This window comes from Rhinopithecus roxellana, chromosome 3, assembly GCF_007565055.1.
Source record: "Rhinopithecus roxellana isolate Shanxi Qingling chromosome 3, ASM756505v1, whole genome shotgun sequence".
NCBI lineage: Eukaryota > Metazoa > Chordata > Mammalia > Primates > Cercopithecidae > Rhinopithecus > Rhinopithecus roxellana.
The window spans coordinates 156,770,422-156,793,939 of record NC_044551.1 but is presented as its reverse complement, the minus strand read 5'-3'; the positions used below and the strand labels follow the sequence as shown (position 1 = coordinate 156,793,939).

Sequence of the window (23,518 nt, the reverse complement as noted above, 5' to 3'; positions counted from 1 at the left end):
ACTGCTTAGAAATAAATTGTTCTTGAGACTAGGAACAAAGAAATTTCTAAAAGCCATGCAAAATACCGAAATAAATGATATACCACATGGTTAAATGAAAGTTAACATCCATTGGAGGTGGAGGTAGGAAGAGACCACCAATTACATCTTAGAAAAAAAAGACTGAAGAAAAATGACAAATAGTTCTGTTTAAGCATGCTGGGTTCCTTTCTTGAGGGGCTCCCCATGGTCCTACCAGCATTGCCTTGTAGTTCCGACCTGGCTGTCTGGGATGCTCCTCCTGTAGCCCTTCAGTAGGACCTCACCTTGGAGCCTCTTGCTGTCCAACTGACCACTGGGCATATTTAATGATGGTCCTATCTGGAGTCTTTAAAAGATGAAGGGCCTGACTCCTGACTTTTCACTCCCTTATACTTGCTGGGAGTAAATCATGACTGGAATTGCCACCACAACCTCCTGTGCTTGAGTCCTTCTGTCAGACAGGGACCCAAAGATTTATCTGATCTCTGCAGAGAAGAGAGCAGAATCTGGTCTCTTCTTCAGGAAGTAGTCACCTGTCTTCTGTGTGCACCCCCCAAATCAGAGGCACCGTAGAACTTAAGGAAACTGAAGTTTCTTAGGCATCCCACCTACCTCTCTAAAACAGTGGCACCCTCAGCTTTCAGTTTTCATAAAGCAAAGTTTCTCCATTATTTTTATTGAAGTTGGTGGTTGTCAGATGTGGAAGCTAGTTCATCCTTCTGTTCACTCCAAAGTAGGGATCTTTTATTTACTTTTTTCTTTTTTGAGACGGAGTCTCGCTCTGTCACCCAGGCTGGAGTGCAGTGGCACAATCTTGGCTCACTGCAATGTCTAACTCCCAGGTTCAAGCAATTCTCATGCCTCAGTCTCCCAAGTAGCTGGGACTACAGGTGTGCACTACCGTCCAGCTAATTTTTGTATTTTTCAGTAGAGATGGGGTTTCACCATGTTGGCCAAGCTGGTCTTGAACTCCTGACCTCCAGTGATCCACCCACCTAGGCCTCCCAAAGTGCTGATATTACAGGTGTCAGCCACCATGCCCAGCCAAGGAGGGCCTTTTTAGCAAGAAAACAAAACAATACTCATAATGAACTCTCTTGGGATTCCCCCCGAGAAGCCTGGAACTGTAATAATGTGGATTTGAGATAGCCTACGGACATGCATCAAGTGTTAGAATATAACTGCTGTCGTATATACTTAAGTAACATTGAGAGATTTTTCATAGTGTGATTTTTGCCAGGTTATCTTGGAGAACTACTTGCTCCAAGCATTCCTCATATCCAGCTTGAAGGTAAGTGAAAACATAAAAAAAGATAAAAGGAGAAAGCTACAAATAAAACTTCAAACTCTACTTAAAAAGGTTGAGGAAAATATATACCTGAGGCTTCTGAGGCCTTTGTTGGTTTTTAAGTTAGAGGTCAAAATGGGTGGTTCTTGTGGTCAGATAATCTACTCTTCTAGAAGGCCCCATTGAAACTATCCTGAGGGATGGCTCCTGTGTCTTGTTTTTATCGGTAGCTTCATTCACTGTCTGCCATTCCACTCACTAGAAAAACAGTTTTGAAAGAGATTTTAAACCGCAACCTCTATTTTCTAAGTGTTCAACAGCATAATAGGGCAACTATTAAAAATAATTTATTAGATATTTCAAATAACTAAGAGTGGAATTAGAATGTTCCTAACACAAAGAAATGATACATACTTCAGATGATGGATACCCCAATCATCCTGATTTAATCGTTACATTGTACGCTTGTTTCAAAATGTTACATGTACCCAATAAGTATATATAAGTAGTAGGTATCCATGATAAATTTTTTTAATTGTAACTGACAGGAAACAAAAAACCTTCCATGAGAATGGAGCATGATCTATGGGAAAAGGTTTTCCTTCTCTTCAACATGATGGCTAGGTTAACTGTCATACCACCAGAGAATTTTTTAAATGACCCAATATGCCAGGATAGGGAGGCCATTCACATAAAATTTTTAAAAATAAGCAAACCTATCGTAAAATAAAACAGAAGATAGAGTTCTCTAGTATGAGAGCACTTTTAATGCTTGTAGTCGATTAATGATCATAAGCAACAGGCAAGTATACCTGCTACTGAGTCCTAAAAACGGTTTCCACCTATCAAAAAAAAAAAAAAAAAAATCCAAGATCGCAACCAGACCCCTTCCCCCAAAAAGCACTGAAACAAAAGACTGATCTGATTATACAGTCACATGAAAAATAAACATCTTTATTTTTGCCTACTTTATTTCATTTTTTCAAATAAAATTTAAATCTGTACAAAGTATACTGTTACAGTATATATTTTGTAAGAATCAATGCCTAAAATAATCACAATACTTCAATAAGCAGTACAGCAGACCTCGCTAGTTTTCAGCTTTGATATTGAACAAACTCAAGCCGGCTGATGCACAACACGTTTGCTTGGTTTCCACATGGTGAGTTCCCAGCACTTAGATGGGAGAACATGACAGCAAATATGGTAATATTACAGCCCGACACACTGCGTTTCTTCATGTGATAATAACTGCACATATTTAATACAGAATGCTCAAATTTACTTTTTAAATTGCATTTGCTTACTTCTTAGTTGGCAAAATTCAGCATTCTTAAATGGGGTCCCCAAACAGTGCAAATTAATGATATTCTAACTGTATATTGGCACATCTCCAATAAGGATTAACTTGTAAACTCAAAGAATATCAACAACTTAGTCCTAAATTTTAACTAATATACATCTGGTCCATTTAACCAAAGTCATTTTGGAAAGATATTAAAGAACAATTCTATTTCTGAAAGGATATTGTTTTGATCATTCTTTAGAGAAGATAAATTTTTAAATTGTCATTAAAATGTTTCACTATAAAAATTTTACAAACTTGATTAGAAATTTCAAGATTATGATTAACAGCAGACAAATACAAACTGTATATTCCAACAATACCTATTCTTAGACTTTCAAACAGAGCACAACCATGTCAGCTGTGTTAACTAAAATTCTGAACAGTGTACTAAATTTATAAGTGGTGCTGGGTCTAGCAAGTGTAAATACACAGTATATTTCAATGAAAAGAATTGTCTTCTTTATACTTTATTTGTTTTCCCATAAGGAAACATTAATGTTTACATTCTTTAATAAAGTTAATCTTACATCAGAATATAACTTAATACTGTCAGCAACAGGGACCACACACAGTAAATAAGAAGCACATTTAAAATAAGTCTGATTTCACATAGATTAACATTTGTTGGTTAATAAAATATTGACAGTATTACAATCTTACAATATTTACAGTAAGAAAAATCTAGAGTAATATATACCTTTCACAGCAGGATTCCTTTTTTTAAAATTTCTTCCAGTTTGGGATTGTGTATACACGAAAAGCTCAAAATAAAGCAACTCTGCAATATAATCTTAAAATAATGGCTACTAGGGGGAAATTCTATCACAACCATTGAAAATAATGGTGACTTCTCACGGAGTCTGTGGCATCTGAGAACCCAGTTAATTAACCAAAGTCTTGCTCACATTAGCCTCAGTTACCCAGATTAAAGCAGAACTCCGGCCTTCCCTGACTGCTGAAAACCCAACAGATTTTCTCAACATGCTATAAGGAAAGAGGAAAAATTGGTTTCAGCTCACACCTCATGGCTGGAAGCCTCTGGAAGCCTCCAGCCAGTGCACACTCCCCGACTTATGCTAAAAGAGGGCCAATTTCATCCCCAAAGCATCACAAGAGTCCACCCTCCAACCACAAGGCACTCTGACACCAAACTCACCCATTCCTCAACTCTTGTGCCTTAGGATAACGCATGAACTTAGCCCATATAATACCAGCATCTCAGAGACTTGGGACCAGGGCAAAGAAAGAGACTAGTGTAGTTTGCACTGAGATCAATAAGAAAAATGGGAAGTGATGCACATTTCCAATTAGAATGACAAGAAGAAGACCCACATCCCTAAACTGGAATTTGGCCAGGGCATCAGAGTTAGCACCCCCTCTCTGAGTACCACTAGCGATTAGGATGTGTGCTCTGGGCCTCCTCTAAAAGAGAGCATCTACAGTAAGTAACACAGTATGGGACATTAGTTCTATGACGACTGCCAAGAAAGCAGATACAATTCTTGAATCTGGGGCTGTCTACTGCACCTGAGGTCAATCATCCAAGCTGTGACCTGTCCCAACCCTGCTTACTTTAAGATATCTGATGGGCACAGAGCACTCAGGGATATGGCTGCTGGCTACTTTGGACTCTAGATCTCACAGGTAATCAACAGGTATCTGGGATTGAATTAGCAAACTGTACCATAGCTCCTTAAACAGACACTGTCAAGTATGAAATCATGTCAAACATGAATCTTCACTGTCAGTTCAGAAATTGAAGTGGGAGTCTTCCCACATCAGCCAAGGTTATTTTGTCAGAACCTTAGAGGAGTTGGACAGTTTTTCATGTTGCAAGTGATTAGTTTACTTATTTCAGTCAAGCTGAATTGGCAAACCAGACTGATTTATTTAGTTAGCTTTGTTTTTTTGATTCTTATGTGTGTGCTAACCCAAAGCTGTTGTATTTGGGCTAAATACACTGACAGAGAAAATTCAAATGACAAAAGTTTTCAGCAAACTTCTGTGGCATTTTTTCTTTTTGGAAGTAAATGCAAGATCTAAAGGTATTTCTACCCAACAAAGTCTGTTTAAGTGTTTAATGTTATTTCCTTTTTGGTCCTATACAGAATGCTATGACTTCTATATAGGTCTGAATGCTGCTCCATGTAGATTCCTTCTGTATATCTAAAAATATATACTTTTCAGTAGTTCAATACATGGTTAATCTTCCCACAGAGGAAGATTTTTGTAATCACATGTTGCAAAGTAGAAAACATCTCCTTTCTAAGAAAGGAAATATACTCTCCTATTGTACACTTTTGAATAAGCCCAAAGGCATGCACCAAAAATCATTATTAAAACTAATACATGCAATAAAATGGTGTAGAGTTAGACTTAAAGTGCTGCTTCTCAATTTTTTTAATTTGAAGAAGACATTTTGTCAGTTGTAGACTCAAAGATCTTTCCCCCACCCACCCTCCCCACCCCCTGGCATTAAGAGAGAAAAGTAAAAAGTATGCATAAATCTTTTAACTATTCTTTACATGGGGGAAAGAACAGATATATCAACTATCCTATGTATCAACTGGATTCCCAGTTTTAAATAAAACCAATATTTACTGGTAAAAATTGTCAAAGCGAATACACCCAAACAAATGTTACTAGTAAATAAATGTTCTACATAGAGAATAATTTACTTTGGTTTTATGCGCCTTCTCAAAAATAACACTAGTGTCCCAACGTCACCAAACTGATGTGTTCCAGCAAAGTTGTAAGGCAAATCTTTTTTTCCCTAGTGACATCTTGTTTCCCAACAGACAAAACTAAAATCTTTTGGTGAGGAAGGGGTTAAGATAATGGCTAACCCCTTGGCATCCTGAGCATTGTGGTTTATCAAACTCTACCCTGCTAGAAATTGTCAGGCACCCTGACCCCTGCCTTGAACCAGGAATGGCTCCCATGTCTAGAGATGCCCTGACTCCTTATAAATAGCTTTCAGAACTTTGCTTCTTTTTCCCTTCTCTCTGGATGTTATAATGTCTAACGAAGCTGGTTGCAATGTCACATTTTGCTAGTAGGGGTCACCATCTAACAATAATTCCAATATGAAAGGTTTTAAGCCAATAGTTGGTTCCTAATTTTATCAACGATTTGCACTAAAACTCTCTATAATTTACTTAGAGCAGAGATCTTTAACTTGGGTTTCAGAAGATGTGTGATGCCCCTGAGGTTGTATGCAAAATTATTCAGGTATGTGCATTTTTTTTTTCCTGGGTAGAGGATCCATCACACTTTCATCAGATGATCAAAGGTATCTGTGACCCCCAAAAAGGGTTATAGGGACTTAGAGGGATACCCGTAATTCATTTTATACCAGGACCGGGAAATGGGAGCAGAAAACTAAAAATGGCCTCGAAAAAGGCCAGGGACAAATTGCTGATCTTTTCCCTTTATTCACATTGGGAAAATAAGTGCTTCAAACTGGGAAAAATCATTAATTAAGCTGGTTAAACTCCATTAAAAAACAATCAAATCACTTTCTAAATTTTTTTCATTTTTGATATGTGGTAAATTTCGTCTCCAAGAAAAGGTTCAGAGACTGAATTTTTCTCTTTTCCTAAAGGAAATTCATACATAGAATGCTGAATATCATCCACATTTAAAGATCTGACAACATAAAAGTTAGATAACTCTTAATGATGTGAATCTTTAACTTATGATTTTGAGTAAAGGATTATCTAGAATCAAATATACACTTACTAACCTTCATTTGCCAAAATTGGTCCATATTTAGACAACTACCTGGCACAATTTCACTAGATAAACCTAAAATCTGAACGATGGAAGTTAAACTTCTATCCAAAGTAAAAACAAAGCCATAAGGTTCCACAATTGAATTGGCCACAAACATTCACACTATGTTATAGAGGACTTTCTCATTTCAAATACATCACTGTTCAACAGAATTTGCAAACATAAGATCCAGAATGACTAGCAAAACATGCTAAGAGCATGTCAAAAAGTAAAACACCACCACCACCCCCCGTCCGGAAACACACTCAGGCATTCCAAAAATAAACCAGATCTGAAAAGAGGCCTCTCACTTGGTTTTAAGTATGAGGTGTGTACAAAGCTATGAGAAAGGGAATATAAAATGAAATAACCAAATAACTTTCAAAAAATAATTTTAGCCAAAAACACGTATCTCTGTTCCATTGATAAAACTATCAATTAAAAAATTTTTTTTGCAATTCTGAACACTGTGTTGCATAATATCACCAAGACAAAAAATATGTTCACAGGTACACTTTTTGTTATTTTCTTTCTAGAGCACATCTTTGAGATCGTAAGACCGCATCTGGTTAAAATAAAGTCTCTTGTCCTTGCTTCCCTTCCCCCTCAAAGTGATTCAACCCTGAATTCCAAAAAGGAATATTCAATATAACAACTTCAAAACCAGTTATAACACTTAGACCATGAGGAAACTATATGAACATTATGGAAAACTACATGAAAGAGGGAGCTGCCACTTGCCACCCACTTCACTTCCAGCTTTTTAAGCATGTACCCAGCTAGACTCATACCTCACTGACTTCAGTGAAACAAACTAACACACCAAATCCAGGCCATCTCAGGCTAGAAGTTAAAACTCAAAGACATCATTTCATATACACACATATATATTTCCTATCCTAAGTTTTAACCTTGTATATTTAAACTGTTTAATAAAGCTCACATTTACAAAGGATTTTATTGGCAAATAAAGGCCCATATTAAAAATTTTATCAAAACAAATTTTTGTTTTATACAGCTAACACTAAGAAATATTTTCTTGGCCTTATAAAGTATATTTAATTGCATATAATTTTTGCTTTGGGTGGGATATTGAAAACATAATTCTGCAAGAAATTAGAAAAGACTAGAAACAAAAGTGAAAGTGACTAGCCTTAACTTTCAAAAAATCAAGTGCAAAGATAAATAGTGCAAATAATGAAAACTAGAAATTTTACAGGCAACTTTAGTCTTTCCTGCTTTTGCACTTTTACACATTGACAACTTTATAAACCCTAACAACTATATGCAGCATGGAAATGGGCTATCATTTATCTCCACTGACTAGACTTAAGGAAGCCTTTCAAAGACTTGTCTCACAGTCATTTAAATCACTAGTTCTTGACACAGGTTTGGGGATTCTCTTCTTTTTAAACAAATTTCTAAGGGAGAGGCTATTTAAGAAGGCTCTGCGTTGACTTAATGAGTTATAGTATGTAACTATTATAATTTAAAATCTGACACAATAAAATGTGAAAATTATACTAAAGTGCCAACTCTACAAAATAAGCTATAGTAAAAATAATCCTGCTATTGTTAATGAACTTGACATTTGTAAAAAAGAAAAATTACCTTCAAAGTACAAAATCAGAACCACTTTTTTGCTATTTTTAAAAGAGATTTTTATCACTAACATACAGAGATGTGAGTAAAATGAAACTTCAAAGTAATCTGTCCAAATCACCAGGAATAAATCCGTACTAAATTCGACAACAAAGAGTTAATCCAAACGTACTTGAATTATGTAACTTAAAAACAAACATTATAGTAATTCTTTATCTTAAATAATTTAAAACACTACTGGAATAATGGGAAAAGAAATCTAAACACTATCAGCTCCCCTACAAAGGACATAAGAACCTCCAAAATGTACTAACTTATTTAATTAACATTTGCCACCACTGAACTCTTGGGAAAATACAATTTTAAAGTAAGAGAGAAAGTGGGGAAACCGAAACATGAGTTTGGGGGCTATGTTGTCTAATTTTAGAGATACAGTATTATTGAGGACCTCATAAGGTCCACAAGGTTAAATGGTTGCTATGGCTGCAAATGTGAAAGAAATAAAAAAGATACCTAAAATTGCAAGTTAGTGTTTTTACCTGGTTGTCTTCTTCTAAGAAATTTGTGTGGGCCAAAGTCTCAAAGTTCTATAAAAGCAAGGAATAATATGTGTCTTTGTGGAGTACAAAATCAAATAATTTGATCTAAGGACCATTTGAAAAGTAAAGGTAAACTACACTGTAACAAGAGCCCAAGAAAACAGATAATATGTGTGATAAATATTTCTGATAGTTTAAAAAGAGTAACTGTGAAAAGCTTGAAATTTTATTTTCTTTTCCTCAAAATAATAACTCCCCAGCACCCACTTGCCTTGACCAGAAAAGCTGTCATTCCACAATTGTGCTACTTAATTTGTCCCAGAAAAGCAGACATCCTATACATGAAAACAGACTTGTATAATGCATCATCATCATAACTCTAGCTATAGTAACTAACAATTCTCTCATAATCAATGAGGGACCCATTTTCTCTGGCTTTATTGAAACTTCCTTAGTGAAGATCAACTTCATTTCCTTAGCGAATAACTCTCATTCAGATTCCATCATAGTACCTTTTCCTACCTCTAGAAAAAATTCCTCCCACTTTACTTCCAAACCATTCCCTATATACCTCTCAAACCCCATCCACAAACACATTAAACAGCTCTCCTCGTCCTACTCTCCAATTTCCAAACCAGTAAGTCTCAGTTCCCAGTAACTTACCTAAAATACACATACTTCTTACTCTCTTCAGTTCACAAGTTTCTTAACATTAATTTAGATACCTTCAAACTGCCAGCTTAAGACCATGGGGAAAATAGCAATTGGAAAAAAACTGCCCAGTTACCTCATAATACTGAAATTGTTCTGGATCATCAGTTAGCTAAGTTCTAAGGCAGGAGTCAGAAATTTCTTTACTTCTCTCTGAAGAAGTAAGCTTGAGTGCCACTGGCAGGCCTACAGCAAGAATAAAAAAGGAGAGAGAAACAAAGAAAAAGGATAGGAGAGAGAAGATGCCAGATGTACACGGTAAGGAGGTAGGTCAAGTGCCACCAACAACTACTTGCATTGAAAATTGCCAATCTGCTCCAGCTGATTGGGAGTTTGACCCAAACTCAACATGTGTCTGATAAGTCATTAGCTGATGGCCACCACTGTTTGAGCTAGTCAAGATGAATAGGTAATTCACCTGTCCCATAACTTTAACTGCCACTTCACAATAAGGACATATTTTCTTAAATCCTCCTAGGATCCTTCTGTGTTAATCTACCTTAGACCAAAACACACACTAATGAGAGTATTTCCATGTTTTTCACAATTCTAGAATATAAGGACTTGTCCTTGAACTTGGAGGCCTCTTGAATTATTAAAGTGGAACCAAAATCAAGAAAATTAAACTCTTTAGCCAAAAACTTTTTCCATCTAATGTTACAAAATAAGCTAATTGCTAATAATTATCAAAAACAATCTGTGTATTTATGAAAACATGAAAATCTTGTGATTCCAAAATGAGTGAAATACTTCTGATGTGTAAGAAGCAACTTTATTTTACATAGAGGATCACCACCATGTTTCTGCCTATCAACAGGACAATTTTCCACAAAAGCAAAGGACATCAGAAGGAAAAATACAAAACAAAACAAATACCAAACATGGGGACAAAATAAAAATGAATGAGTAGTTATGACATTCTTGTTAAGAAAAATGTTAACAAGTGACCTTTGCCACACTCGGCTTTCCTAAAGACATAAATTGCCTGGACCATTCAACACCAAAACTTGGTAGTTAGCTTAGCAGATTCACTGGCTTGAAACCAATCTATTTCTTTTTTCATCTGGTTGTTCTTGTATCATGAAGTTCTACCTGACTCATGCTAATTCTGGCTTATTTTCACTTAGCCTGTAATAATCAAATTTCTGTCCAAAAAGAACGTGTCAAATGGCCTATGCCTTAAATTTAGGTTTTGTTTTAGGATCAATTAACTTCTTAAATATTAATATTAAAATCAGCTTTTCTTAAAAAATATATCACTAATTCTGTAAAGAAGACTTTAAAATAATTAATTCGTGAATAGCAGTGATCACTTTAGTTTTATAGCATACTTATGAATGGCCAAAACTTGGTTAATATGCAATGAAGAAAACAGAAATACTGTGATTTAAAAATTAACACCCTTTAACAAATCTACACAAATAACTTTGGTGAATTTATTTATGTAAGCAATTCCAATAAATTCTCTCTCCTACTTACTTCACTCTCAAGGAGATGTATCTATATACATATGCACACACACAATGCATATATACATATATATGTGTGTGTGTATGTATCTCTCCAAATTATGAAGATATTCAAATTTAGGGATAATAAACTATAAACGTTATACTCAGAGTTATCACCAACTATTCCAAACTTAAGTTGCTATAGATACTCTTGTTTTAGCATCCTTTTACGTAGACAGCAAGATCTCATTCTGATACTCAAAAGATTTTAAAAAGGGAAAAAAGTCATTAGACTTGGTATCTCACTTTTTATGGTGAAGAAAATCTTAAAATTATGTTCACATGTAAAATAAAATGAATTGTGGAGCTATGAAAGCTACTAGAGCATCAATTTCAGATAGCCCCCTTCTAAAATTATTTGGAAATGTGTGTGTATATATAACCTGAAAAAATGAACGGGAATATTGTAGACAAGAAGGTGAACCATGTGTGGAAGATAAAAATAATCATGCCCGTACGGTAGGGTCACAGGGATAGCAGATAACCCAAAATGTCATAAAAGAAAAATGTGTTTAGAAAGTTTCAACAGGGCCAAAACACAAAATGTTAAAAGCACAGAAACAAAAATGAATGAGATAATCCCCCCAAACATCAAGTTACATAATAGGAAGAAAAAAGTTGACACAGTATCTTTTAAAATATATCAAATCTTAAATGACTTAAAAAATGATATAAAGTGCTTGGGCCATCATACCCACCCAGATTCTCATTATCAACGGATTTATCTTTTCCCCTCCCTTCCACCCAAATTTAATTCAGTTTTCCTGAAGAAAAAGTACAGCATCCCTATATTAATAAGAAATGAAAACAGTGAGTACAACTGATATAGATCCATTGACTTTTATTACAAATGTACTTGATCACTTGGCTTCAAAAAGTTTAAAATCAATACCCTATTTTCTGTATGCCAGTACAAAGCAAACTGTTTTACAAATTAAATACCTAAAAATTTGACAAAAATATTAAAATTTGATGAAAAACAATTATAAAAATCCTTAATCTCTCTTCAAAAAAGGAGGCAGTCTTCCCAGTTCTATTATACAATATTAATAATATTCACCATTTTTAGAATAGGTAGCTAAATTATATCTTTCTGTTAGCATACAAAACTTAGACTTATAGATTTTATTTGTATATGCTCCAGTTAAGTTTGTGAATGCCATCTGATTGCAATATAACCAACTATCTTTAATTGAATCCTAATTTACACTTATTTAATAATTTGCATAGTTTGAAAGGGATAAAGGTTATTCTACAACTAATTATCATAGGCTATTACAGTGCTACTTTTCAAGGCAATAAGTATTTGCTCCCAAATGAAATTATCTGTCTCCTTTAGGCAGGGGTTAAAATTACTAGCAGCTTTCTCTATTACCTGAAAAATCATATTGGAAGTTATCCATCTCTAGATGTGAAGGCCTAAAAAAACATAATATACTTTCCGCTTTGAATCAAATTTCAACCCCTGCATGGGACAACTAGAAAGTGAGACTTTCAAGGTTTTTTATTTCCCTGTCGGTTTTGGTTTCTACTCTCCATGGCTTTTTGAGAAGCTGGAAAACAGTTTGTCTTTCCTGACTAGCATTGTCTTTTTTTCCATTTGGCAAATATTCATCTACCTCCAATCTGTATCTAGTAGAGGAAAAGCCGACATGGCTTTTCTTATGAACTTCCTTTGTTGTCAAAGGCATGTATAATGATTTCTACAGTTCTGGTTAGTTAACTTTAGCTCCCTCTGTGGCTGGATGACTGCTGCTTCGAACATCAGCATGATAAATAGGAGGCACAAATAAAAAGTAGCTTAAAAAAATTGGTGATTTAAAAGAAAAAAACAACTTCAAACACACAAACATACATGAGCATTTCAAATCTGGTGGCTGATCTCTGGATTAAATTACTTGACAGTGTCTCTCATTTTAAAGAACGTCAATATTGCAATGCAGTTCAAGTTTTCTTTTATACTTAGGCAAATAATACAGTTTAACCAAGCTCTTGGACCTTAACTGTAAGACAAAGCAGATCAATAAAAATAAGGCATACTTCTCAGGAATTAAGTTTTGTTTGCTTGTTTTTGGCACATTTGATCATACTGTCTTCTATGAATAACACATATGGTCAAATATACCACTTCCTTATTTGTTTCAGCACAAACAGGGTTTACCAACTAGTAAAATAAAAACAAGGAAAAATTCTAACATAAAACACTGATATATAGAACCTTGGTAAAGTACCGAGCACCTGGGAGGGTAGGGTAGGGAAAGGATGAAACAGGAGAGGGAAGACAAGGTTTGGGAGGGTGCTTGGGGAGGTAAAGTGAGATGCTTAAAAAAAGAGCATCTTTACAGTCACTTAGTCTTTTCTGCGATCACTTTTTAAGTCTTAAAAGATCTGCATGTGGATTTCTTTTTAAACCCACTGACCATAAATCAGACACTGGTTTCAAAATCGTAGTAAGATTGTATTCAACTGTTTTAGTGTAAAGACAACTGCACAATACATGTGCTTCTTGAGCCGGTGGGATTCCAAGCAGAATCTGAAGTCTATAGGTAAGAAAGGCTTCACTTTAGGTAACTCTGGCCCTAAAGAAAACCTCATGAAAGAACTCGCATCTCAAAGAAAGGACACTTTGCCTAAGTTTGCTGTGTTTTTGTTGACTTGCACTACTTATTGCTGGCTACTATGAAACAGTGATCTAGGAGTACTCCAACAACCTGTAGTACAAGGCTTAACTTTAAGAAGCTATAGTAAACAAGAGACAAAATCAAAGCAATTCTCTTTCCTAATTAGTAACAGCACAGAGAATGCAGTCTTTTCCATATCACAGTTAAAGTACAGTGAACAAAACAGCTCAACAAACCTTAAGACAAAAAAGTGCAGGTTATTAATGTTTACATGCAGTTGATAAGCATTCCAAATGTCACATTATGCACTGTAAAAGCTCAACTTTACTATATGGAAATAAGAAAAATGCACCTCTAGGGAGGGGGAAAAGCAATTTAATCATTTCCAGTGATTTTGTAAGTAAAGAAACTCCTAACTACTGTACGGTCACCTCATATTTAACATTGTATGAATATTAAAAGCAAACAATTTAATGGGAAAATGCACAGTACAATGAAAATAGCTTGTTATTCAACACATACAGTAGATCTCAGTAACGAAGACAACACACTCAACCAGGGAGCATAAAAATATCAAATCAAAACCCAAAGAACCAGCAGAAAAAAAATCCTTCAAAAAGACAACTGTTTGCCTTCCTAGGCCAATGCTTTACAATATGAGAAGCACTGATACCTTCCCGCTCCTACAGGTGGTGTCTTATACATACAGCAGTTAGATCTATATGGCTGGATTTGCCAAGAAACAATTCCATCCCCAGAACTCTCTGTCAGACAAGACCCTTTTTTTTTTTTTTTTTTTTTACCAAAATACTTTCTACAGAATTCCAAACCAAAATGTACTGTTTAAGGCATCTTTTTTATAACATTTTCTCTTCACTCAAAGATGATAGTCATGCAGCAGTTTAATGATAAAAATATATTAATATTTTACTATACAGCAGCAAGAAGTTAGTTGTCAATTAAAAGCACACAAACATCTTTAAATGAAAACCTGTAAAAGACTATCGTTACAAACAATTTCAGTTTGGAGGACACCAGCTTGGTAAAGTGCTCTCCTAAACTTTGCATTTTCATACCCTACACCTTGAATATATGAGTTATAGAACATACTTTTGATAGAAGGCTTGTACACTTGGGGAACACAAATACACTTAGCATATAATGTAGCCAGTAATAACTAGCACCACAGCTACATGGAAATCCTTTACATACACCAACTTGGCTTTCACTTTTAAAACAAAACTCAGAATCCATGGCTCAGTAGGATAACTATAATTGTGTTGCTCTGCTTTTTAACAGGTCTACATAAGTTAACAGCACTAGCAAAAATCAAAGAATAGCTTCAGACCTCTTACAAGTTTAGGAGACAGTGCTAGTGACCACGAATAGACTCACTACCTGATGTCCAAGTACAGGTTCACTGGAAATTGCTGCACGTTAGTTAAGTTTTTAAAATCTTTCTACACATAATAAAAAAAATATATTATGAACGATACAAGTACATCTCATATACACAATAATGACAAAACGCCTACTCAAAGCAAACAGATGCAGAAAAATATTATGGGAGATCTCCTTTTTCTTTCTTTTTCCTTTTACTATTTGAATAACTTTGGTTCCAACCATAAAAATCACAACTTAGCAAATTTCATTTAAATGCCTTTTTTAATAATTTCTTCATGTTCACAGAAGTTTCACTGACCATTTTTATATGTTTAAGGTCCAGATGCAATGCATATTGTATAAAAGAGAGCACTTATTGTTTACCTTGCATGAATTAAACCTACGTACCTTTAACTCTACAAACTTCTGCATAACATTTAGACAAAGCTCAGACACACAGCATGCCTAGCCCTCATATATATACACATCTCTAATCACAGGTATATAGGGTGTCAAATATACTATAATAACCTCCATGTAAGGTTTGAAATTTGGTAACAAAATGAGAAAAACTAAAAATATTATTTTACGTGTTCTAAAATATCTCTTTTTTGTGCTAAAGTCAAATGTTAGCTCAACATGAAAAGGACTTTTATATAATTCAGCAATATTATAATCTTGACCATTTTGCAAACACTTTTTAATAATAATAGCTTAAACGTGTACAAAAGTTCTTGGTTAATTAGGGAAATAAACACTCAGTTCTTTATATTTTTTAATCAAGTAGGAAACACAGTTCATATAATGTTATTACTTTTTGTATTTTTTTTGTTTTTAGCAGCTGCTTACTGTTTTATATGGTGGATAAAGTGGACAACATCCAGCGATGGGTGGCAAGTCAAGAAGAGAAACTGTCAGTTGGTGGAGGTTCTGTGGGTGGTGCTCCCTTGGAGTTAACAGGTTTTTTTTTTTTTTTTAACTTTTTAACTTTTTATTTTCTCTCTTTCTTTACAGTATATTTTCTCTGTGTGTGGCTGTGTGTGTGTGTATGCATATGTGTGTGTGTGTGTGGGGGTTTCATTCAGTTTGATCAATCTTCTTCCCCTTCTTCCTCACCCTGCAGTAGCAGGGTGGCAGCGGCGGTCTCCTCCTGCTGCTGCTGTTGCTGCTGGTGGAGCTGCTCACAGGCAGCCCGCTTCTCCCTCTGCTTCTCTTGAATCTTCTTCATCTCCTCCGAGTACTTGCAGAAGGTGTGTCCGAACTTGGCCCACACCTTGTAGGGCACGGTGATGGAGTTGCGGTAGGTGGGCTTCACCTCGCTCACTCGCATAAACACGCCGTACTTGTTGGAGCCCACATCGAAGAAGAAGCGCTTGTTGTCCACAGTCAAGGAGGTGCCCTCGGGCAGCTCGGCCGGCTCCTCCTCCACTCCGTAGTCGTCGATGAGCTTGGCCAGAGCGTCACGGAACTCGATGAGCCCCTGCGCGGGCAGCGCAATGGTCTGGCCCTGCGTGGAGCCCAGGCCAGGCCCCCGGTTGACCGTCTGGCGGATGCGCAGGAAGCGGCCGCGCTGGTTCTCCTTGAGATCCATGTAGTACTTGCGGTTCTCGCGCACCAGGAACTCGCTCTTGAGCGCCCGGCGCGGCTCGTCCTGCGCCTGGGCCAGGTCCGGCGGCTGGCTGGGGCCCAGCTGCGCGTAGTGCTCGATGAAGTCGCCCAGGTAGTCGCGGAACTCCACGGCCACTGACATGGAGAGAGTGAGGCGGCTCTTGTTGCCGCCCGCGCCCACCTCGGCGATCTTCAGGAAGCGGCCCTTGGCGTTCTGCTTCACGTCCAGGTAGAAGCGCTTGTTCTGGATGTCCACCCGCTTGGAGGCCAGCTCCTGCGTCTCGTGCTGCAGCCCCCCTGGGGCCCCGCCGCCGCCGCCGCCACTGCCGCCGCCGCCCCCGCCGCCACCACCGCCCCCGCCGGAGCCTGAGCCCGAGCCGGGGTGCCCCAGGGAGCCGCCCGAGCCCAGCGCCGCACCACCCTGCTCGCTGCCGCTGTCTCGGTCCGCCATGATGCTGCGCTCCGCTGCCGCGCCGCCGCCGCCTGCCGCTCCGCCCGCCGCCTCAGTCGCCTCAGCCGCCGCTGCTTTCCCTCCCCGGCTCCGCCTGCTGCCGCCGCAACCCCCACAGCCAGTCAGCCACTCTCGCGAGATCTGCGGGAGAGACGAGACAGACGAGACCCGGTAACAGGGCACTGACTCCCCAGTACAGTAGCAGGGCGCCCTACTGTACGCGCCCACCCGCCCGCCGGCACGTGACCTGCGCCCCCTCCCCGCTGCCAGCCCCCCGTCCGCCCGCCCGCCAGGCGGCGCCCACCCACCGGCCCTCACCCTACAACCCTGGCTGGGTGGGGGAGAGGGAGCAGGACGCGCCGCGTCGCAGCTGCTGCTGCCGCCACCACTGCTACCACCACCACCACCGTGGCTGTCGCTGTTGGCCAGACCCTAGGCGGCCTCGGCCTGGGGAGTTGGGGACTAGGGGTGAGAAGGAGTCTGCCATACTAAGCACAGGGAGTGGGCCTAAGCTCTGCTTTCCAGTGACCCCCTAAAGAGGATGTGGGGGGAGGGGCCTGCGCAGCGCAGCAGAGCCCGCTGCAGAGAGGGGACACCGAGTCACGGCCACCCCCTCTCATGCGGGCCTGAGTCAGATCCAAACCCAAACCTAGACAGGCCCGCCCGCCACCCGGCTGGGTTGTCTCCTACCGCACAGCCCTGGCCGCTGAGGCAGGCAAGGAAGAGAGGTGGTGCGGTGGTAACCCTTAGCTGCAGAGGGGGCTACTGGGGATGAGGACGGGGCGCCGGCAGCAGTGGCGCGGAGCAGCAGACACCTAGCCTGTCCCTCCCCTCTCCCTCGTCTCGCTCCCGCCGCTCCCCCTCCCCGCACACAAGGCAGTGGCTCTGGCCTCAGATGATCCCGCTCCCCCCCCCCCAACCGCAGCCCCGCACGGTCGGGCGGGCGGGCGCACTCACCGATGGGGGGAGCCCAACAGAGGACAGTAGACGCACCAGGGCTAGGGTGCCCGCAGTGCCTGTTCCCGTCGACTCTGCCCTTCCCCACATGCAACAATCAAAAAGAAACCCCACACTCACCCAAAAACCTGCAGCCAGTCCCCCTTGGGATCAAGACTGCCTGCCTGCCCGCCCGCCTCCCCCTCCTCCTCCTGAGATTTGGGGAAGGGGGCACCCTGCTCAGGGTTGAGCCCAGCCTGGGTTGCTGGCCAGCTCTGCGGATGAACCAGGCCATGTGAGCATTCAGACCCTAGCCCACTCTTCTTCCTTTCTGGAAGGACCCAGAATGGAGAAGAAAACCAAGCAGGCTTTCGGAAATTCATGAGCTAAAAATGTCAGGAATTTCCTGGGAAACGCAGTTCCTTACGGGATTCATTAAAGCAGGTTCGCTTGCCCCTTTTACTCTTCCTCCCAGAAACTTCTGTCAAGGAGAGACCCACTCCCAAAAGTAAAACATTAAATGGTCGCTGGTTTTTATGCAGACAGCTAGGTTGCTGACCATTAATTAACCAGTGAGTCTTCGGACGGTGATAGCTAAAAGGGATCTATCTTCTCTGGTGTTAGAAAGGTGCTCAGGAGTAGAGGAGGAGCTCAGAGATTAACTGATTTCTCTCTTACTAGACCTGATGTATAACCTAGGGCCTATTTCCAGATAGTATTGAGTGCTCGTACACTCTCACTGCAGTCTGCAGCGCTGGCACTGTGGGGAAAGCTAAGGCCTATCTCCAGGGGACCCCCTGCCAATGCTCCCAGACTCTCCCCCGTCACCTTCTACAGGCAGCTGAGAGGATACAGATCACACAGCTCTGCCCCTGGCTTTCTCAAGCACATATCGTTGCCTCTATCCTGAGAAAAGTATACCTGTTCCATTTGCAGGTTCTATTCCCATTGAGCATCTCCTTCTTCCCCCAAAAGTAAGGAGACTTGCCTCCCTCACTCTTAGCCGGAGAGACAACTGGGAATATGGTTGCCCAGCTTCTTAGAAAAGAGTGGACTAACGATCAAGAAACCAAGAGCAGCCTAGAGAATAAGCCTTGTTGATTCCTGAACCCTCAAAGCCCCCTTACCATATCCCTTCACCTCCTGAACAAACTTGCCTGCTAAGTATTCATTCACAACTTCCTTTTTCTCTTAGCAAGAGCCCCATTCTACTCAGCATTAGCTGCTTCAGCCCTGGGCTGAAGTTTGCGACTTCCCACTGAAAAGAAACAAGAAGCACCTGGCCACCAAGGAGCAAACAGGTGCAGTCCTGTGCACCCGTCTCAGAACCACCCACCTATGCCAGTCGTCCCTGAAATGGCTCTCTGAAGGGAAGGCCCCACACCAAGAGATAAAAAAAACCTAGTCTTTGGGCCCCATAAAGAACTTCCCCTTATTTGGGGGGCAACCTCTAGTACCCTGTAGTACTCTTTCCGTGTTGATTTTTTCTGCACTCCCTCCCCTGTCCCAAAGTCTATTGGGAAAGGGACACAGGAACTTTTGAAGCACTTTCAACTGCACAGAAATACATGTGTGAAGAAGCAGTAGCTCCTCCATACTCAAACAGTAGCAATCAGGACCCTGGATAGACCCCAGCCTCTCCAGGGACAAAAAGGCTGAGTAGCAGGCTCTCCACAGAGAATGGTGTGGGGCATTACGCTTCACTTGTAAACTGAGGCTAAGATCTGGTATAATCCGATCTAGAAGGGCTGCTGCTCTTCCTCAAGAGTTTACCTCTAGTCAAACCAAGCCCCTGCCCCCTAATGAGAACTCAAGGCAGCAAAAAGGCCAATGAGAATACGATGAGGGCCCCACCCACCCCCTGCCACTCCCTGCCTTTCCTCTGTGCTGACTGCTGCCCCCAGGACCGAAGACTAAGACTCGAAACTGCCCACCTTCCTATCCCTACTTCCAGTCTAAATTTTCTTGCCCTCCGTCCTAGACATCTATATACAGGGATTCCGAAGTGATCTGAGTTTGGAAGTGCCCTGTTTTTCTGAAAAAGTGACTGCCACCAAGAACTGACTTCTTAGTTCCCCAGCGCAGAGGCAGCTGATGAAGTTTCTAGACAGAACACAAGTTGAATATCATTTGTACACTTAAACTGGGAATTTTAAGCTCAAATCAGCAAATGACTGGGACCTAGATCTCTCCACATAAATATGTACTTATTTTATTCTATTCATTATATATGTATAAAACGTTTGCTCTTATATGCCAGCTTCTCTCCCACTTCATAAGAGTATCTAAAAAGCAAACAAGATTAACAATGCCATTTCCGAAATCATTCAGTGATAAATAGGATTTTTAGCATATTTTCACTACTGAAACGAGAGTTAATTTCAGAATAAGCCTGTAAGTGTGGGCTTTTTCTCAGACTAAGGAGGTGAAAGGCAGCTTTCCTTGGGCTATAGTGTACAGTAGCCTTAAAAGGCAATCTGGGAGAAATGAATATAAACTTCCCAAAAAGTCTTAAAACAAAAAGTTTAAATAAAACTTCACAGTTATATTTGCATTTTAACACTGAAAAGACATTAGAAAATAAGTGGATTTTAAGACTTCTAACCATTCGTTAATTATCTAAACAATATACTAACTTCGTGAATGAAAAGTCTGTTCTAGTATCCAGATGTTTGAATTTGTTACTGTAAAACAAATAGTTGTAAAACTAAATGTATAATTTCATTACAATGTAGGAAAGACAAAAGGAAAACGAAATATACAGCAAATTAATATGCAGCAAAAATCCATGTTAATGAAAAACTTGTGAAAAAGTAAACATTTCCTTTCTCCTCAAAATATGCTTACATTTTAAAGACAATGTCTCTAGATTTCTTGAGCCCTTTTATTATTAATACAACAGACACATTTTAAAGAGAATAGAGACTGCTTTATTTTTAATCCCACTGTCTCTATGTATTTAACAAACTCTTACCAACAAAAAATTGTGCGCAAAGAAATAGACATTAGGCAGAACAAAAAGGAAAAAAAGCTTTAATTTTCATCAGCCTGAACTACAGGTGATTCTGAAATAATCTAATTCAGCTTTGGTTTTATAAAGTAAAAATCAACACACATTTATAAAATAGACTTGGAAAGAGGTTGTCTACCTCTGGGTAGTAAACCCTTCTGATTATAGAGCTCCTAATAGAAACAATATGTTGATTAATATTTTACAAAATCACAAATTTCCAAAATAATGAACATTAGAGCTTGTGTTTTCAAGTGATACTTAGGTTAAATACCAGTCTTAAACCAGACAACTATCTTCAATATCCAAATCATTAAAACTAACTGGGATGTTGTACTGTAAATGTTCAAAGTGGAGGAATTAGCCATTTCTTCTCATGACTATCTACCAAAAAAATTGAGAAACTCAAATACATCTTAACATTTAACAACAACAACGACTAATAGTAACAGCATTTCCCAGATCGTTCTTTAAAAGCGTATCCCTTTTCTACAGTTCACTTAATCTTGAAAATCATGCCTCTTCAATGCTATTTTAATGTTTAGGATTAAAGATATGAAGTAAACATTTAAAATATGAAGAGAACAATCCACTTGATAAAAATCCTCGCATTTCCAAAATGTTTTCATTTTAAGCATTTGCAGAAGAGTTAAATAAACGTAGCAGACATTCTAAATTCGATAAAAGATTCAGAGAACCCGACATTTTATGTACTCCAAAGGTCCAAACAGAACCGATGTAAATGTCAATAGCTGTCTCCCTTCCGGCTGATACTTAAATGGTTTTACTAGTACTCAAAGCAATGAAATCAGCAACTCTCTCTCCACACTCTAGTCAACACTCCAATTTCCAAAGCCGCAATTCGCAAACGTCAGTTGGGCGGGGGCGGTGGGAGATCTTGAAGTAATCCAAAAATTTCCTTTCCCCTTTGACAGTCCACCAAAAGATGTCAAACCAAATCCAGCCTATTGTAAAGCTCTGGGACCTCCCTTCCAAGGACACCGAACACAAACATAGACACCGCTGCGAAAAGCTGTCCAAAAGCGCCTGGCCGGCCAGAAATGTAAGGAGCCCAGACCAAAACGAATTAGAACCCTCAACAGAGGGTCCCGCCGACACCGCGGAAAGGAAGGTGGCATTTATTCCGGGGTAGACAGCTACGAACCAGAGTTACCCCAGCCAGTCTCTTGGGCCTCTCCAACCCAAGTTCAGGTTTATGGCAGATATATTGGTTGGGTGCCTTCCCCTACAAACATCACAGCCCGCCTCCGGGTCCCACCGCCGCTCACAGAGAAGACCCCTCAGCTTCACATCCGTTCCTTTTGCCCTCGGACAAAGGCAGAGGAGCTGTGGAGCTGACCCAGCGCTGTCGGGCAGTAAAAATGCCTTGTTCGGGCCACCCATCTTTGGGCCTGGCTTCATCTGCGATGTCAGCACCAAAGGTTTTTTTTTTGTTGTTGTTTTGTTTTGTTTTCTGGTTTTGTTTTTACAACGCATCCTGGGCGGGTGTATGCATTTGGTGGTGGTGGGGTGGGGGCAGCCGAACAGAGGAGGGGTTGGCAGTGAAGCCTGGGTTACAGAACTCTCCTTCCTCTCCCTCCTTCCACTGTTGCCGTGCAGGGAGTGTCAGCCACGTCTAGCGCACAGTCCCAGGCCCCAAGGCGAAGGCGGCCAGGGGAAATGGGGCTCAGGGATTGCTAAGCAAACGCATCACTGGTGGTCTCCAGCACCTGCGGAGGTAGGAGCGTCTCTTTTCTTAAGGGGCGTGTTATTTTGTTCTCTTTTGGAAGTAGGAGGGGGTTCATTCGTTTCTCGCTGCGGGGGGTGGGGGAGAACGTTGCTGCACCGCCTGGGTCTCCAAGAGGGAGGGTGCGGGGATGTCTGCAATGGTACTATAATTATTCCTGTGCTGAGAGGGCAAGTAGAGGGGACGGGGCGGGCGGCACCTCGAGCTGTGGCAGTGGCAGCAGGGAAGGTCGCGAGGGGCTTACCCGGGCGGGCGGGCGCTGTCCTGCCGCAGGTGAGGGAGGGCGCAGGCTGGCGGGAGGGAGGGCGCGCGCGAGGCAGGCGCGAGGAAGGGGGAGGGGAGGAGGGCGCGCGCGCGCACACCTGTCCTGGACAGCGGCGCTAGCCGAGCTGCGCCTCACTTGGGCTGTGCGGGCTAAGGAGGAAGGAGGGCGGGCTGGCAGGCGGGGGCGGGACGCCGAGGGGAGGAGGAGGAGGCGGCTCGGATGGCTGGCTCGACTCTCGCTCGCTCTCCCTCCCGCGGGCAAGTCCGGCGCACACCCTGCTTCTCCCGCTCACTCACAGCCCCCTTGGCTCTCCCTCCTCCTCCTCCTTCCCCTGCGGGATCCGCTCGCCGCCGCCGCCGCCGCCGCCGACGGCAAGTCGTGGCAGCCAGACGTCGGCGCGTAACCCGGCGCTCCGTGCGTGACTCCAGGCGACGTCAGCGCGCGCTCCGCGTTCCCCGTCCCTCCTCCCAACTCCGTGGCTCGCGCCCTTCGCTCTCGCGTCCCTCGGTTTTAGCTGCCGCCGCGGCGGCCGCCGAGCGCGCTCTTTCCGCCCCCCTCGCGCGTGAGCGCGCCCTCTCGGCTGCGGGCGCGTCAACATTCCGCGGCCCAGGCCTTGAGGCGCGTCTGAGGAGGGGGCTGTCTGTGGCCTCTCCGCCCACACTTCCTCCACCCACCGCCCGCAGCGCCCAGAAGGACCTATTAC

General features: G+C 41.1%; 3 protein-coding genes across 3 annotated transcripts in view; 1 reads left to right on the top strand and 2 right to left on the bottom strand.

The window, feature by feature from the left end:
* Positions 1-2,238: 2,238 nt before the first annotated feature.
* On the bottom strand, positions 2,239-5,098 carry IGIP (IgA inducing protein). The gene has a single exon (XM_010388125.2). The coding sequence runs from the start codon at positions 2,566-2,568 to the stop codon at positions 2,407-2,409; it is 162 nt and encodes a 53-aa protein (XP_010386427.1). The 5' UTR covers positions 2,569-5,098; the 3' UTR covers positions 2,239-2,406.
* On the bottom strand, positions 2,239-23,218 carry PURA (purine rich element binding protein A). Its single transcript, XM_030927680.1, has 2 exons — positions 22,795-23,218; positions 2,239-16,998 (listed from the first exon to the last, which is right to left on the bottom strand). The coding sequence occupies exon 2, from the start codon at positions 16,855-16,857 to the stop codon at positions 15,889-15,891; it is 969 nt and encodes a 322-aa protein (XP_030783540.1). The 5' UTR covers positions 16,858-16,998; positions 22,795-23,218; the 3' UTR covers positions 2,239-15,888.
* Positions 22,430-23,518, top strand: part of NRG2 (neuregulin 2) — a 267,820-nt gene continuing 266,731 nt past the window's right edge. Inside the window, exon 1 of the mRNA XM_030927679.1 lies at positions 22,430-22,541. The gene's annotated coding sequence lies outside the window, so the exon portion shown is untranslated. The remainder of the gene's footprint in view (positions 22,542-23,518) is intronic.